Raw genomic sequence first — 18,337 nt, forward strand, 5'->3', positions numbered from 1 at the left:
ACCAATCAATAAACGCTTATTGCGATTCTTTTTTAACCAAAAATATGTAGAAGAATACGTATCGGCCTAAACTGAGGAAAAATGGTGGAGACTACAAGCAGCTGTACAAAACAATGATGGCCAGCCAAAGCTGGAGAAAGGAATTGGTTGAAGGAGATCAGCAGCATGGAGACCCAACAAATGGAGAAGAGAAAAAAAAAAAACATGGAAATAGTTTGATACACAATGCTTTAGCAAACTAAATGCACACAATAAAAATAACATATCCTGTAGAAATTAGATTTTCTATGAAAGCTCAAATAAATTACAAATTTACAAATAATGGAGAAAAAAAGCGAGCACACAATCAAATCTCACAAAAAGATGTATTTTTTTTCCCACTGTAAATCACTTTACACAACATCTTAAAAATATATTTCAAAAGACTTCTCTTCAGAAAATCTGCTTAGAAAATGTAAGAATCATACAGGTTTTAACAGTATAAGGTCTTGTGTAGATGTGAGTTGTCAAATGTTTTGCATTTGAACACAGAGCTGCTAAAAACCATGCACACAAAAAAACACAGCAAAAAGCCACAGTCAGCGTGCTTTGCCAGCAAAACAAATCCCTCACTGGGACCTGCAACTTCCAGAGAAACGCAATTCTGGTCAAACACAGCTTCAGATCTGTCATCCACACTGCACCATAGAAATAAGTGGGACTTTGCTGGCCTGTGTTTGATGTGTGTTTCAGCACAGGAAAACAACACCCTTCTCCACCAGCCTTAAAGCCTAAGTGTAGCTAAAAATCATCACAAGTGACATAACCTACAGCTAGTATGATGTGAATCATATCAAAGCTACAAATGAAGGGGGCAGAGCTATCAACCATTTACTTGTCCCCCATTCAAGGATATTGTGCCATTTTTAGAAGCTGTAGTACAGCTTCTATGAATGGTGGATCTGGCAGGAAAGGGTGGGCATAGTCACACTTCTGCCATCCCCTTAGTTGTATCATCTCCTGCAATACTGGAAGATTACAGGGGAAGGGTGAAGTGCAAGGCAGAGGAAGATTTCTCCTAAAGGAAAAGTCAGCACAAGGGACACAGCCTACTAATTGTCAGCTATGTCCCTTATGTTGATTGTATGATTTTAAATTTAGCTAAACTTAGGCTTTAAGATCAGCTTGTGTAAAGGACGATCTGGTTTTCCTGTAAACAAATGAAAAGCTGCTATCTGGAGCACAGGGAAATGTACTATGTAGTGACATCACTCATGATTAATACTCCCAGTTCAGATAGAAGGAAATCCCTTTCCTGCGTGCCCCTCAGGCACAACCTATTATAAAGTAGTGTTAATTAATATCTTTACAATATTTTTTTAATATGTATTTCTAAGTATCGTTAGTAAGGTGGAAAAATCCAGAGTTCCATTCAGAATCCAGTCAGCTCAATCTGGGAGTTACAAAACAGGGTGCCTTTCCACAATTTTGTTTAGGCACTTCTCACCGGGAGGGCGTACATGGACATCCTCCCGTTTCAGTGGTTATACCGGGATGATGATTGCACCTACAGGCATCAACCTGGTATCGTTCTCTTCAGCTGGCGATTCTCTGCACCATAAAAACAATCATATCGGCAGTTCAGCTGCTTGATTGTTCGTACAGGTGGCGGGAGGGGATGTCCTCCCCCCCTCCGGTGCTTCTACCGGCTCACCCGTGTGAGCCGGAGAAGGAATCCACCGGCGCCAGAAGTTGACCATAGAGATTTCCGAGGAAAAGATGGTCCCCGGTCATCTCTATGACTCCGAGGCCTGGGCGCGACGTTATGACGTCACACCTGGCCTGGTAGTTGTAAATACTGCCAAATACTCGGCTAGAAAGCCGAGATAGTCCTTTTTCTAATCTCAGGCTTTTCAGCCTGGAGGAGAGATGTGGAATCTTTTTGACCCCACGTCTCTCCACAAAGAGGACCTGTCACGCACTATTCCTATTACAAGGGATGTTTACATTCCTTGTAACAGGAATAAAAGTGATCACATTTTTTTTTTTTTTAAAGGGAAAGTGTAAAAATCAAAAAATGAAAACAAAACAAAAAAAAATATATAATTTTTTTTTTTTTAATTCCTGAAACTTTTTTTCCCCCCAAAAAATGATGATTTTTACATGTAGGAGCGAAGTGGTTGAAATCCAACAAACGATATTGCGTGTAGTGTAAACCCGCAAAGCCAGACTGTGACACATTGCTCAGTGTCAGACCCTCTCCTATTCCTTAAGACAGGTTAAGTCACAAAGATGAAGTACTGGAGTAAGGTAGGGAGATTCATTTAGAGACACACACGCCACCTCCTACCCATGTGACTAAGGAGTATGAGAGGGCCTGGCACTGAACAATGTGAGAGTCGGGATTTGCAGGTTTGCACTAAATACAGCCTGCGGAAGAGCAGCCTATTTGTACCTGCATGCAGGAAGGAACATATCCCAGGATGTATGCAACTGCAGACAGCGGATAATCTGTGAGACCAACTGGAAAGGCAATGGGGTCGATTTACTAAAACTGGAGAGTGCAAAGTCTGGTGCAGCTCTGCATAGCAGTCAATTGGCTTCTAAATTCAGTTTGTTCGATTAAAGAATAGGTTCACCTTTCATAACATGTTACACCAATATTCGGGGTGTAACATGTTTTGAATGCATCGGCTCCCGCTCCCCCGCTGTACCAACTAGATTCCTTCTACCCAAGTCAAGGTCCGCGCCCCGGTCAGCTAGCCGCCGCAGGCGTGCATTCCGTGACAATTGGTTTCTATGCACAGCTGTACCAGATTTTACACTCTCCAGTTTTAGTAAATCAACCCCAATATCTTTATGCATGTCTGGGAGTTGTCAGACACACCTTTGTGGCCCAGGCTTTTGGGCCAGTAAGTAACAACAGGTAAAACATTTCAAGACAACAAATTAGCAGCTGTAATTATTTTTTAACTATATTACCGGGGATTTGTTAAGCACTGGTAGTAGTCTATTCCTTGATACAGAGTTCCACAAGTTAACTTGTTCACAGTCTAATAAATTTATAAAAAACAGATCGGAAAATAGTTCTGAAATGCATACTTGTAGTGTATTGTGATAAGATAGTTAATGTAGTCCATAGAGCAGTTTCTTTAGGTAGAATTTTGGTAAATATTGCACGGTTTCTGTATTAGAGTTGGTTTCTTAAAACCAGAAAGACATCCTATTTAAAAAAACAAACATACACACAGCGAAAAAAATTAACAGTTTGAAACTTCGAAAACACTATATGGCCAAAAGTATGTGGACACCCCTCCAAATGATTGAGTTCAGGTGATTTCAGTGAAGGGTACTACTAATACTACATCACGCAAAGATATTGTGCATTTTGAACCCTGTGGGGAAGACCCTTTCCTGTTCCGGTATGACTGTGTACAAAAGTCAGCTCCATAAAGCCATGGTTTAACCAGTTTGATTTAGAGGAACCTGAGTGACCTGCACAGAGCCCTGACCTCAATCCTACTGAACACCTTGGGGATCATTTGGCACATTTGCTTGTTAGGCAGGTCTCATCATCCAACCTGACCACACAAATGGGCACAAATCCCACAGACACTACAAAAATCTTGTGGGAAGCCTTCCCAGAAGAGTGGAGGTGGTAATAGCCACATAGTAGGGAATGCCCATGGTTTTAGAATTAGATGTCCAACAAGCTTATATAGGTGTGAGGGTCAAGTGTCCATAAACCTTTGGCCACATATCTGGCTCTTTCGAGCAGTCCTCTTTACATTCACCTTTGTATTAAAACACACTAATACAACGGTTGGGGAAATCGGCTTTTGGACTGTGGTTAAGCTTTGACATTCCATTACAGTCAACCATTAGTATATTTTCTTCCTAGATGCAGGATTTAGTTATATTGCACATTGCAGGGGAGGCTTTGTATCTATTGTTGGCTTTCTATAGCATGGGCCACACAACAATAGCAACAACAATGGCTCCAAATCTAAGAGCCATTTCTAAGCTTACTTTATAAGAATCAGTAACTTGGCTCTTGGGTAAAGTCAGTCTTGACGAAGCCATCTTGTTCACACCCCAAAAAAAAAAAAAAAAAAAAAAAATGCATTCATAGGAAGAGCTGGGAAAAAGGTTTGTAGTAGTGGTAAGTCAACCAACAACATGATCTGTTGCTCAGTTCCTTTGATTAGGATGTAGTGTTGCATAGTATATTGGGCTTTGTATCCCAAGACCAGGTGTAATCCTGTTGGACGGACCAGATCACAAAATAACAGGAGAGTTGCTTAAAGTAACCAGATGCAGACGTTTTCCATAGAAATGAGGAACAGGGCTGGGCATCCCTACCACTGGGCAGGGTTCTGCTCCATGCACTACGAGGTAGTAGTGGCAGCTACAGGATTCTCAGTATCACTGTTCTGTTGGGTTGTCATGTTCTTGAAATGTGTCCTCTATCACTTGCCACAGGCAGTTCTCCAAGGGGAAGTCATTGTCCACCAGGTTAACCAGGAAGTAGTTATCATGGATGTACTGGATGATCATTCGAGATGGTGATTCCTCCTCATAGAGCTTTGCCCATTGCTCGATCCACAAGGCAAAGGCTTCATCCTGTGCAAGAAAGGTTTCAACAGATACTTAGCTTAAATCCTAATTAAACCTCTTTTTTATACTAGAAAAAAAAAAAAAAAAAAAAAGTAGCCAGACTACAGATACAGTCATAAATATAGGGCATTTTTAGCTGCCGAATACTGAAGCAAGGGTTAAAAGGAGATGTCCATCCTGAGCTTTTTGGCAGGGCCTCTCCTATAGGTCACAGGAGTGACCCGTTTTCAGCAGAGAGCGGACTGAAGTTCGCTCTCTGCTGACGTCACCAGGATCAGTCCAGGCACTGCGTCATCACGACAATGAAGTCTGGATCCGCCAGGTGCCTGGACTGACACCCATCTCATCCTCTCAGTGAGCCGCTGAGAGGCTGGGACGGCCGATCCCCGCCCCTCCACAGCTCAGTGCTTCAGTGAGTGTGGAGAAGCAAAGAGGAGAACACTGATTGACAGTCAGCAGCTCTCTGCTTGGGGAGCTGTGAGAATTGAGCCATCGGCGGTGTTAGACGGCTTGGTTCTCAGTGTAGAGATGCCGGGGGACAGATGCAGCATCGGTCCCATGCTGCATCCACCTAGGTAAAAGTAAAGAAGGGGGAACCCTCCCTCCCCATTCTTCTCTTTTAACCACTTCAGCCCCAGAAGGATTTACCCCCTTCCTGACCAAAGCACTTTTTACAATTTGGCACTCGCTTTAACTGCTAATTGCGCGGTCATGCAATGCTGTAACAAAACAAAATTTGCGTCCTTTTTTTCCCACAAATAGAACTTTCTTTTGATGTTATTTGATCACCTCTGCGGTTTTCATTTTTTGCGCTATAAACGGAAAAAGACCGAAAATTTTTAAAAAAATTTATATTTTCTACTTTTTGTTCTAAAAAAAAAAAAATCCAACAAACTCAATTTTAGTCATACATTTAGGCCAAAATGTATTCGGCCACATGTCTTTGGTAAAAAAAAATGTCAATAAGTGTATATTTATTGGTTTGTGCAAAAATTATATCGTCTACAAACTAGGGTACATTTTCTGAAATTTACACTGCTTTTAGTTTATCTCATTTCTTAAGGTGCTAAAATGTCAGGGCAGTACAAAACCCCCCCAAATGACCCCATTTTGGAAAGTAGACACCCCAAGGAAATTGTTGAAAGGCATGTTGAGCCCAGTGAATATTACATTTTTTTGTCCCAAGTGATTGAATAATGATAAAAAAAAAAAAAATTACAAAAAGTTGTCCCTAAATGATATATTGCTCACACATGCCATGGTTATATGTGGAATTGCGCCCCAAAATACATTTAGCTGCTTCTCCTGAGTATGGGGATACCACATGAGTGGGACTTTTTGGGAGCCTAGCCACATACGGGGCCCCGAAAACCAAGCACCCCCCTTCAGGATTTCTAAGGGCGTAAATTTCTGATTTCACTCCTCACTGCCTATCACAGTTTTGAAGGCCATAAAATGCCAAGATGGCACAATGACCCCATTTTGGAAAGTAGACTCTGCAGCTGAATGGCGTACCTGAAAACAAAAAAAATGGTTAACAATAAAACACAGTAAAGTATAAAAAAAATTGCATACCTGAAAAGCAAACATGATAAAACATAACAATAAAACATTGCAGAATAGAATACAGTAAAAAAGAGCAGAACAATAGAGAGAGAATAGAGAGAGAACAATAGAACAACTATTTTTTGTTTTTTTTTTATATTTTTTTGGTTTTTTTATTACACTTTTTTTTGTAACTAACTTTTGTAACTGTAACCGGTTCCAGGTTCGGGTCTCTCAAAATGCGATGGCATCTTGGGAGACCCTGTGAAAGTGTGCCTAGTCTGTGCAATGCTGTACCCTACACTAATACTCAACTAGTGTATGGTAGCGTTCAAAACATTCACCAATGCAAAGACCAGGATTGTCAGGACAGGAGGGAAAATAATAGCGGGTGTCACGCCTATATCCGCGCTTGCTGCAGACACGACATCTTTTTTGGGGGGCTCGTTGGGTAGGGGTACTCGGAAGGACATAAAGAAAATGCCTCTCATGCAGCCGGCTTACTGCATTTGGTTGGGAAAGGTGAGGTGGAGCACTGTCTGGAAACAGAAGGGCTCCGACGATCTCTTCCTGGAATTTAAGGAAGGATTCAGTCCGTCCTGAAGCTCTGTACAGCACATGAGCGTTCAGCAAAGCCAATTGAAATAAACAGACACTTTCTTGTACCAGCGTCTGGCCTTAAGGGCAACTAGGTACGGCGCCAACAACTGGTCGTTGAGGTCCATCCCTCCCATATTTTGGTTATATTCGTGGACACAGAGGGGTTTCTCCACAACACCAGTCGCCGTAGTAATTTGGACCGTTGTGTCTGCATGAAGGGAGGTAAGAACGAAAACATTCTTATTATCCCTCCACTTCATAGCGAGCAAGTTATTACACTTGAAGCAGGCTCTCTCCCTCAGCCTAAGACAGGAATCTACAAGCCGCTGGGGAAAGCCCCGGCGATTAGGTCGCACGGTGCCACATGCTCCAATCTGCTGATCACACAATTGACTAAAAAGTGGCACGCTCGTGTAATAATTGTCCATGTACATGTGGTACCCCTTTCCGAATAAGGGTGACACACCAAGTCCCACACAATCTTGCCAGCGCTTCCTGTGTAGTCAGGGCAGTTTGTCGGCTCTACGTGACTATCTTTGCCCTCGTAAACCATAAAACTACATGTATAGCCTGTGGCCCTGTCACAGAGCTTATACATCTTGACCCCGTATCTGGCACACTTGCTGGGAAGGTACTGTTTGAATGACAAGTGGCCAAAAAACTTAATCAGGGACTCATCAACGCAAACAACTTGATGGGGAGTAAACAAGTCTGCAAAACATTGGTTGAAGTGGTTTACGAGGGGCCGAAATTTGTAGAGCCGATCGTATCCAGGGTCTCCACAAGGACGACAGAGTTCATTGTCATTGAAGTGCATGAACCGCAAGATTTGCTTGTATCATGCCCTGGTCATGGAATCAGAGAACAGGGGCATATGGTGAATTGGGTCAGTGGACCAATATGACCGCAACTCACTCTTTTTAGTTATGCCCATGTTGAGGGAAAGGCGCAGTATCAGCTTGAATTTGGAAACCATAATTGGTCTATAATCTGACAAGGGAGGACTGGGGAATAGTGGCGATGTGTTGACCAGTGTACAAATTGCTTTGGTCCACAATAGATCTATAGAGATCTTCGGTGAAAAACAGCGAATAAAAATCAAGTCATGTAAAATTAACTGTTTCCACCTGAATGCTGGGTTGGCCAGTGAATGGGGGAAGTACGGGTGCTGCAGAAGTGGTGGGTTCCCAATTAGGATTGGCGAATGGAGCAGGAAGGGCACGACGGGCCTGTTTTCGTCTTCTTGGTGGCAGCGGGACACTACTTGTGCTTGCCACTTCACCAGCTTGAACTGCACTTATGGGACTCGCCACGTGATACTGCAGTGCTGGATTGACTACGACCACGGTGTACTAGGCCGCTGGTGCTTGCCAGTTCACCAGAAGGAATAGTGGCACTAGTACTTCTCTGCTCCATACGAGGGACCTGCGGTTCTTGCACATCAACAACAAAAGAAGAAGTTCGGGGTCTGGTATGCCTGACCTTGGCAGTGACCACAACTCCGTCGTCAGAGCTATCTGTCATGGAGCTGCTGTGGTCTACAGGATCATATTCTGAGCCTGAATCTGACAGATGAGTGACTTCCTCTTCACTATCTGTCATGCTCAGAAACATGTAGGCCTCTTCACTAGTGTACCTTCGATTTGCCATTTTGGGCTCTAAATTTAGTGGTACACTAGTGAGACTCACAGGTAAAAAAGCTCCTGACTGTTAGCGACTGTATCAAAACGCTACCAAAAAAAACTGTTAGCAATCGCAGGGATCAGGCCTGACTCTGCGAACGCTGCAGCTATGCGCGTTTAGTGTTTTGTAAGTGACAGTGATCGATCGATACTGCACTTGGGTGGGCTGGGCAGAGGGGCAAAACACAGGTGCTAGATGGTATCTGGGCTGATCCCGCTAACACTGCGTTTTTGGGAACCCTAAACTGCTGGGGACGCTAGTATAGATCTGATCAGATCAGATATTGATCTGTTCAGATACTATACCACTAAGGGAGGTGTATGCTGCGTGCGTGGGTGTTACTGGCACTAACCTGACGCTGCCTAGGGCGACGTAGACCCTATCTGACCCTAAAACCCAACTTGTATCACCCGCCAGGTGATCAGAGGGTTAAACCTTTATTAGGTAATAAACGGCGGGTGCCCTGACACTATAAAAAAAAAAAAAAAAAAAAAACAGTGTCACCCGTAACAGTTATACAGTGATCACTGGTGAAAGGGTTAACTAGGGGGCAATCAGGGGGTAAAAACCTTTTATTAAGTAGTATATGGGGGTCCCTGACGCTATAAAACGCTGACGGCGAACCCAAATACTTACCTCCCTAACTAGCGTCACCTGTAAAACTAATACAGCGATCAGAAAAACGATCGCTTAGTGACGCTGGCGACGGGGGGTGATCATGGGGTTAAACCATTATTAGGTGGGGTTAGGGGGGTACCCTAGACCTAAAGGGGCCTACCACTAACTGCCCTACCACTTATAACGGTCACAAATTACAGAAAAAAAAAAAACTGCTATTGGTGTCACTGTGACAGGGGGTGAAAAGTGTGCCTAGAGTGTTCTACTGTTAGTGTAGTGTTGGTGCACTTACTTGGATGTCTTCTCTCCTCGGCGCTGGAACGAAAAGACCGTCACGAGGAGAGATAACATCACTTCCTCTGCCACTGTTTACATTACAGCAGCAGAGGAAGATTGTCATTCGTTGGGAGCGAATGAGTGGCCTCCCCCTCAGCATGGAACACTCCCCTAACGATGCCGACCGCCTCAGGCACCGGGGGGTAGCGAAGGTGCGTTGCGCCCGTGGGAGGCAAATCACGTGTCAGATATACGTGATTTTGCCTGCCCGTGCCATTCTGCCTCAGTATATCTGCGTTAAGCGGTCTGCAAGTGGTTAATATACCCCATCTTAGCAGCACATTGGAGAGTCTGACCACAGCTTATGTTTTTATACTCACACACAATACAGTTCTCCAGCATTTAACAGAAGCTTCCCCCAAACACAGCTCTAATCAACATCACCGCTCAAGAAGCACTGTTGATTAAAGCTTTTTTTCTAATGGATACTGGCTCCTACTCACTCCAATGGCAACTCCCTTGACCTTGTTTTCTCTTATCTATGCGCTCTGTGCAACCTCTCCAACTATCCTTTGCCATTCTCTGACCACCACCTGATTAGTTTCGCTCTCTCCTTCCAACCGCCTAACAGTTACCCATAGAAACCTTCACCACCTCAGCCCTTCTTCTCTTCTCTGCTAGTGATCACCTCCATGACAAAATCTCTCCCCTGTCCTGCCCCAATCTAGCCACTTCTGTCTACAACAGCTCACTGTCATCCTTCCTAGACAAGCTTGCCCCACCTCACTACATGAAGAATCAGGTCCCAATCTCTACAATGCTGGCAAACAGACGACACCCGAAGTTCTCAGAAAACGTAGTCGCACGTTTGGGCGCCTGTGGCATAAGACCCAGGAAGACTTCAATCAATATAAATCTGCTCTCCAAAAATACTATTCCCGCCACCTCACAGGCAAGCAGACCTATTTTATCACATTCTCATCCAGTCCCCTTCAACTCTTCTCTACCTTTAACTCTCTACTTCGTCCTCCACTGTCTCCACCCACTAACTCATTCACTGCCCAGAAGATCTCCAATCACTTCAAAAATAAGATTGATTCAATTCGTGAAGAGATCTCTAATGCGCAAACCTCCCCATTTAACACCCCCATGTCCACAGGTACAATCATTACTTCCCTCATTCAACCCTGCTATTAACCACTTAAGGATTGCCCCATGTACATTTACTGCGGCAATGCGCCCCTTAAGCACAAAATCACGTACCTGTACGTGATTCTCGTGCATGGCTGTGGGGCGCGCGCCCACGGAGCCGCGCTTCCTCTGTGATTGGATACAGCGGGAGCTGAATCAGTGGATCTGGCGGCCATCTGCGATTGCTCTCTGGAGAACAGCGGTTGGCCTATGTAAACAAGGCAGAGCCTCATTCTGTCAGACAGGAAAAGAGACATGCTAATCAGGAACACAGATGTCCCTCTTCCGAGTCAGTCCACCCCCCACACAGTAAGAAAACACTCCCAGGGAACAGTTAACCCCTTCCCTGCCAGTGTCACCAATCACTGTATTGGTGTCACTGGTCCCCAAAAAAAGTGTTTCAGATTCGTCCGCCGCAATGTCGCAGTCCTGCTAAAAACCGTTGATTGCCACCATTACTAGTAAAAATAATAATAACATTTTTTTTTTTAAAGTCTATCCCATAGTTTGTAGACGCTATAAAACTTTTGTGCAAACCAATCAATATACGCTTATTTTTTTACCAAAAATATGTAGCAGAATTCATTTTGGCCTAAATTGATGAAGAAATTAGATTATTTTTATTGAGAATGTATTATAGCAGAAAGTGAAATATATTTTTTTTTCTCAAAATTGTCTATTTTTTTTTGTTTATAGCGCAACAAATAAAAACCGCAGAGGTGATCAAATACCCCCAAAAGAAAGCTCTATTTGTGGGGGAAAAAAGGACATCAAATTTAATTTGCGTACAGCAACAAATGCGCAATTGTCAGTTAAAGCAACGCAGTATTGCAAAAAAATGGCCTGGTCATGGAAGGGGGTAAAACCTTCCAGAGCAGAAGTGGTTAAGGAGGTTGCTAATGCTCACCTAACCACCTGCCCCCTGGATCCTGTTACCTTGCAATTGCTATGCTCACCCTCTGACTCTCATTTTCAATTTCTCCCTCTCTTCTGGCATCTTCCACAACTCTCTAAAACATGCACTAGTCAGCCCCAGCCTTAAAGGGCCCTCACTGGACCCCACCAATCTTAACAACCTACGCCCCATCTCCTTACTCCCCTTATCCTCCAAACTCCTTGAACGACTGGTCTACAACCGACTAAGCAACCATCTGACTAACAAACCTCTTGATCCCCTTCGGTCCGGATTTCACCCTCAACACTTCAAGGAAACTGCTCTCCTTAAACTCACAAACTGCCTACTAAAGGCAAAAACCAACAGACACTAGTCTGTACTACTCCTCCTGGACCTCTCTGCTGTCTTTGATACTGTGGACCACCCCCCTCCTCAAAAAACGCCACTCCTTAGGTCTCCGTGACTGTACTCTTCGCTGGTTCTCAGCCTACCTATCCCACCGCACCTTCAGTGTCCCTTAGGCCCCTTTCACACGGACGGACTGTCTATCCGTTTTTCTTCCATCCGTCGACGGACGACAATGCATTCCTATTGGCAAACGGATGACCATCCGTTACCATCAGTTAACCTCCGCTTCCGTTTTTATCCGTTTTTTTTAATGTACAAAGCTACGTCCAGATCCGTCAAAACGGATATTAACTGACAATGTCCGTCAACGTACGATCAGTTAAGATCCATTTTAAAGAAATAATTCAAAGTTCATACTTTGACAAATGAAAAAACAAAGTGAAAAAACCTTTATTTTAAAAGGGTTATGCAGAATAATAAAACTAAAACTGTTTTGAACATATCATGCGCTTTTGTGTCTATGAGATTATATATATATATATATATATATATATATATATATATATATACACATACATACACACACACTGTATATATACATACTTATATACTTATATACTTCTCCTGATAGAGATAGAAAGTAGTTGGCAAATTGTTCACGCATGGCAATGTAGGATGGGTGGAGCAAGGCTTTCTGGGTAATTTCCTTAAATGCAAAGAAACTGCTGTAAACGGATGAAAACGGATACAAAAACGGATGAAAAAACGCATGTAAACGTGTACATTAACGGATGAGAACGGATATTAACGGAACGGAAGACGGATGAAAACGGAGATTAACGGGTGCCCGTGTGAAAGGGGCCTTACAAGTCTACTGCCTCCTCACCTCTTCCTTTCTCCTTCGGGGTCCCCCAAGGTTCTGTTCTTGGCTCTCTCCTTTTCTCAAGCTACTTCTCACTTGATCAGTTGATTGCCTCCCATGGCTTTCAATACCATTTCTATGCGTATGACACCCAAATCTATCTCTCTACCCCTCAGCTCACTCCATCTGTCTCCTCACGCATCACCTAACAGATATATCAGTCTGGATGTCACATGACTTCCTCAAACTCATCCTATCCAAAACCAAGCTGATGATATTCCCCCCCCCCCCCCCCCACATGCCTCTTCCCCTGATTTCTCTGTCAAAATCAACAGCTCAACTATCAACCCGTCCCCGCATGCCAAGGTTCTAGGTGTAATCCTGAACTATCCTTTCAGCCCCACATCCAATCACTGTCCAAAGCCTGCCGCCTAAACCTCAGCAACATCTTCAAGCTACACCCCTTCCTAACCAATGTCACCACAAAGCTTCTAACCCACTCCCTGGTTATCTCCCGCCTCAACTACTGCAACGCCCTTATCACTGGCTTACCTTTAAATAGGTTATTCCCCCTTCAGTCCATCATGAATGCTGCTGCCAGGCTCATCCACCTTACAAATCACTCTGGTGTCTGCTACCCCCTCTCCGCCAATCCCTCCATTGGCTGCCATCCAACAAATTAAATTCAAGATACTAGCAATAATTTACAAAGCCATCCACAACTCGGCCTCCAGCTACATCACTAACCTATTCTCAAAATACCAAAGAAATTGTTCTCTTTGTTCCTCCAAAGACCTCCTTCGCTCTAGCCCCCATGTCATCCCCTCCCATGCTCTCCTACAGGACTTCTCCTGAGCCTCTCCCATCCTCTGGATGGCTGTACCCTAATCTGTCCGACTATCTCCAACTTTGTCCACTTTTAGACGGTCTTTGAAAACTCATCTCTTCGGAGAAGCCTATCTGGCCCCCACCTAACTGTAAATTTATTTTCTACATCAGCACCTCCCCCACAGTTATTACCTCTTGACCTTCCCTCTTAGACTGCAAGCTTTAACGAGCAGCGCTCTCTGATTACTAATTTATTAAAGTGTATTGTAGTTGTACTGTCTACCCTCAAGTTGTAAAGAACTGAGTAAACTATCAACGCTAACTAAATCCTGTATAATAATTAATACTTCAGGTAATACTGCAGTCTGCCAAACTAAACTTTCCCTTTGAGTTTGCTTTGTGGCCGATTCTGAAGTATTTTATTCCCAAGGGCAAAAACAGGCACATCGGTTTTCATTTAGAAGTCCAGTAGAACTTCAGAATTGGTAGGTACCTTCCAGTACATGAAGCTGTCTGGGTCCACCACCGTAGGCTGGATAATTTCACGCCCAGGAAAGATGCCCCACGTCACAGCATTTGGTTGGAGGTCGGGGGCATTGGTGATGTTTTTACCCTGCGGGGAGAAAGAATAAAACTCATTTTATAAAATCATTTTCATAAACCGCTCTGAATGTCTTCATTTAGTTAACACACGCAACCCATGATGGAGGAGAGTCATGTTTTAATATACATGACAAGAGGACATATATACATACATGTACATCGACAATATGGTAGTTGACACGAGGTTCATATGTCTTCAGGACTTTGATCAGAGCCGTCACCATCTCGCTGGATGTAAAGAACTCCAGGTAGGCCTGTATACACAGAGAGCATTCAGTACCTCACATGATATTATTACTCTTATACGGAATTGAAACCAAAAGTTTGCTCATCGCTTTACAATATAAAAGGGAGACCGTACAGTTACAAATCAAGACAAAGACAAGGAGGACCCTGTTTGAGAAAGCTTAACATCTAAAAGAAAAGGCACGCGATACAAAAATAAATACTTTTGGGGCGAGATGGAAAAAATTCCATACAGGCTGGTGATGCTAATGTATGCCTTACAACGTTGGCAACGGAAGGGTTACAGAGCAATAATCCCCATTTCTGGATGAGCACACCTATCTATTACTGATGACAGGGGGCCTGTCACATTTAATGAAAGGCTCTGGTTTCCCTCAGCACAAGCTGGTCTGACTCTCCACTAAGAGCCAGGCCTACAGCGTCCAACTAAAACTATGCCTAACCACCAGCAATTAGTGTGTCAGGCACCTGAGGAGTGGTCTCTGATAACGAGCAGTGAAGGGAGAGGGTGGCTTTGCTAGAATGGATATGGGAATTAAAAATAAATAAAGGGACATATTAAGACAAAGACCTGCTGCATGACTGTCCTTACATAGATCCTGTGGGCCTGATTTATGTATAGGTTGTACAAATAAATTGGTTTAAAACATTTAACATGCTTCAAACCAAGGTTTCACAGCTGTTTAAAATGAAGTCCACATTTTAGACTATGCTTCATGTCACAGCCTTTTTAAGGGTGCAACATGAAGCATGGTCACATCCCAAAATTAAAGGGTACTACTTTTATCCAAAAAGTGTTACAATTTGAGGTTAGTATGGCTGCCAACAAGTCTGACTGCAAAGAGATGCCCATCAGGTCTGGAATTGTCTACACGGAAGCAGATAGTACCCATCTCTCACCAGCATCTTCTTCTGTGTGCCGGTCTTTGGCCATCTTCATTGGTTGGCGTGGGATGACCTCACTCCAGCGCATGACCAGGAGCCAGTAATCCCAGCACACAGGGATCAGCCTGGCACTGTAAACTGAGCTGCACATGCACAGCTCAGATTGCATGCCGGAGATTGCTGAGACCAGGCAGGTAGGTGCATATTATTGCACCCGCAAAACTATTTACAATTTTTTTTTTTTAACTCACACCGATCATGAGATTAAGGTTGTTGCATTTACTACTTTTTTTTTTTTTTTTTTGAAAAAGGTGGATTAACTCTCCTCCTTGTATTAACAAGATACCTTCTGGAACACATAGCCCTTGCTGGGGCCCCAGCCAACAATTGGATCCGTGGAGGGCTTCCCGTTCACATTAGGCTGCGAGTTAATGGTCAGGATTCCTCTTTTGTTGACCTTCTCAAGCTGTTCCTTCAGCAAGTTGGTTTCTGGGGCCAGCGGATCATCGTTCCAAGGCAAACAGGTCACCTGTGGAGGAGGAGGGAAAAATATGGTCAGTTACCTTCAAATCTCTAACACAAAGCTGGGGGATGGAGGGAGCAGAGTTTGGAAAAAAAGAACAACCAGACCACCCCGATTCATCAAGAGACAGTGGGATACAACACCTACTCCATTACTAGGACAATATGAGATAATACCACAGAGCACCTATATCAGTGGTGGTCAATTCAGTAAATATAGAAGGCTTCAAGTGCTGCACCCAACATATCACGAAGGTCGCACAATAACTTTTTTTTTTCTGTCATCGGTTTGGCATGAATAAGATAATTCATTAATTTTATTTTTTTCTGTATACTGCATATTGCTTTTAGGAGGTATTTAATAAAATCAGGAAAAAAAGGATCAAAGAGAGCTCCTTCACTTTAAAAACTGGGTGCATACTTCGGTTTGTGTACTTTTTACTTTTTGTGAAGAAAAACATTTCATAATAAACACTCCAAAAATATCACAAAAAAATTGAAAGGGACATACAGTGTGCGTGTGTGTGTGTACAAATCCATTCATAGTACTGGAGGTGTGAAGGGAGTACAGAGGTGAATTGCTATTGTTCTTACTTTATCTGCTGGCATTCATTCGTATAAATGGAGTATAAATACTGGAGTATCTGTACATAGGACGACAATAAGCCGTACGCTCCATAGAGTTATGCTTAATGGCAGAGTAGCCAGAAGAAATCCATTACTTTCAGCAAAAAACAAAATGGCATGTTTTGAGTTTGCGAAAAGGCATGTGGGAGACTCTCAAAATGTATGGAGGAAGGTGCTCTGGTCTGATGAGACTAAAATTTAACTTTTTGGCCATCAAAGAAAACGCTATGTCTGTCGCAAACCCAACCCATCACCCAAAGAACACCATCCCCACAGTGAAACAGTGTGGTGGCAGCATCATGCTGTTGGGATGTTTTTCAGCAGTTGGGACTGGGAAACTGGTCAGGGTTGAGGGAAAGATGGATGGTGTTAAATACAGAGATATTCTTGAGCAAAACCTGTACCACTCTGTGTGTGATTTGAGGCTAGGATGGAGGTTCACCTTTCAGCAGGACAATGACCCCAAGCACACTGCTAAAGCAACACTTGAGTGGTTTAAGGGGAAATATGTAAATGTGTTAGAATGGCCTAGTCAAAGCCCAGACCTCAATCCAATAGAAAATCTGTGGTCAGACTTAAAGATTGCCGTTCACAAGTGCAAACCATCCAACTTGCAGGAGCTGGAGCAGTTTTGCACGGTGGAATGGGCAAAAATCCCAGTGGTAAGATGTGGCAAGCTCATAGAGACTTATCCAAAGCGACTTGGAGCTGTGATAGCCACAAAAGGTGGGTACAAAGTATTGACTTTAGCGGTGTGAATAGTTATGCACATTGACTTTTTCTGTTATTTTGTCCCATTTGTTGTTTGTGTCACAATTAAAAAAAAAAAAATCATCTTCAAAGTTGTGGGCATGTTTTGTAAAGTAAACGATGCAAATCCAAAAACAATGCATGTTTATTTCAGGTTGTGAGGCAACAAAACACGAAAAATGCCAAGGCACTGTAAATAAAAAAAAAAAAAGAAGTGTACTCATATTGGCTCCTGTGTAAAAATAGGATTTTTATATCAGCTTACCTTTTAAAATCCTTTTCTTTGAAGTACATCACGGGACATAGAGCCATAGCAATTACTACGTGGATTATAGGCCACCTCCAGGTGATTGACACTGGCACACCCCAAGACAGGAAGTCCACTCCCTATATAACACCTTCCACTACTGGGAGTACCTCAGTTTTTGTAGCAAAGCAATACACATGTATACCAGAAAGAAGGGAGGGACCTCTCTGTGTCCCGTGATCTACTTCAAAGAAAAGGGTTTTACAGGTAAGCTGTTATAAAAATCCTATTGTCTTAATCGTACATCACGGTACACAGAGACATAGTAATTACTATGTGGGATGTCTCAGAGCAATGCCAACTGAAAGGGGGGGGGACACAACAAAGTTAGGGCACCAAGAGATTAGAGGATGTATACTGCAGTTTGCAGTACACTGCGCCCAAAGGCAATATCCTCATGACTTTTTACATCTACCTAGAATCTGGTAAATGTATGGTCTGAACCAAGGACCAAGTTGCGGCCTTCCAGATTTGAGCCATGGAGGCCTGGTGATACTGCCCATGAAGCACTAACAGCCCTTGCGGAGTGCGCTTTGATTTAAAAAGGTGGAATCTTCCTCTTTAAACCATAAGCTTGAACAATTACTTTTCAAATCCATTTAGAAATAGTAGATTTCGATGCTGCCTGAGTTCATTTTAGGACCTTCAGGCAATACAAACAAAACATTCATTTTCCGAATCTGAGCAGTCGCCTTCAAGTAGACTTTGACTGCTCTCACTACATCAAGAGAATGTACTGACTTTTCTTCCGTAGAACCGGGTTCTGGAAAAAATGAAGGTAGAACAATACCCTGGTTTAAATGAAAACTTGACACTACCTTCGGTAGAAAGTTAGGATGAGGACGCAAAACTACCTTGTCCTTATGAATGATTAAATATGGCTCTTTACAAGAAAGAGCAGCCAACTCTGATACCCTTCTTGCAGAAGATATGGCTACCAGAAAAACTAGTTTCC

The 18,337-nt window shown here is 43.2% G+C and overlaps 1 protein-coding gene across 2 annotated transcripts in view; it reads right to left on the reverse strand.

Annotated features, from left to right (window-relative positions):
- Positions 1-351: 351 nt before the first annotated feature.
- The window catches only part of MTHFR (methylenetetrahydrofolate reductase), an 83,504-nt gene continuing 65,518 nt past the window's right edge, over positions 352-18,337 (reverse strand). For both annotated transcript variants that reach the window (XM_073603171.1, XM_073603172.1), the window contains exons 9-12: positions 15,523-15,705; positions 14,198-14,299; positions 13,936-14,055; positions 352-4,602 (exon numbers count right to left, since the gene is read on the reverse strand). In XM_073603171.1, the coding sequence (XP_073459272.1) occupies positions 4,405-4,602; positions 13,936-14,055; positions 14,198-14,299; positions 15,523-15,705 (603 nt within the window). In that variant the 3' untranslated portion in view covers positions 352-4,404. The remainder of the gene's footprint in view (positions 4,603-13,935; positions 14,056-14,197; positions 14,300-15,522; positions 15,706-18,337) is intronic.

This window comes from Aquarana catesbeiana, linkage group LG10 (genome assembly GCF_042186555.1).
Source record: "Aquarana catesbeiana isolate 2022-GZ linkage group LG10, ASM4218655v1, whole genome shotgun sequence".
NCBI classification, from domain to species: domain Eukaryota; kingdom Metazoa; phylum Chordata; class Amphibia; order Anura; family Ranidae; genus Aquarana; species Aquarana catesbeiana.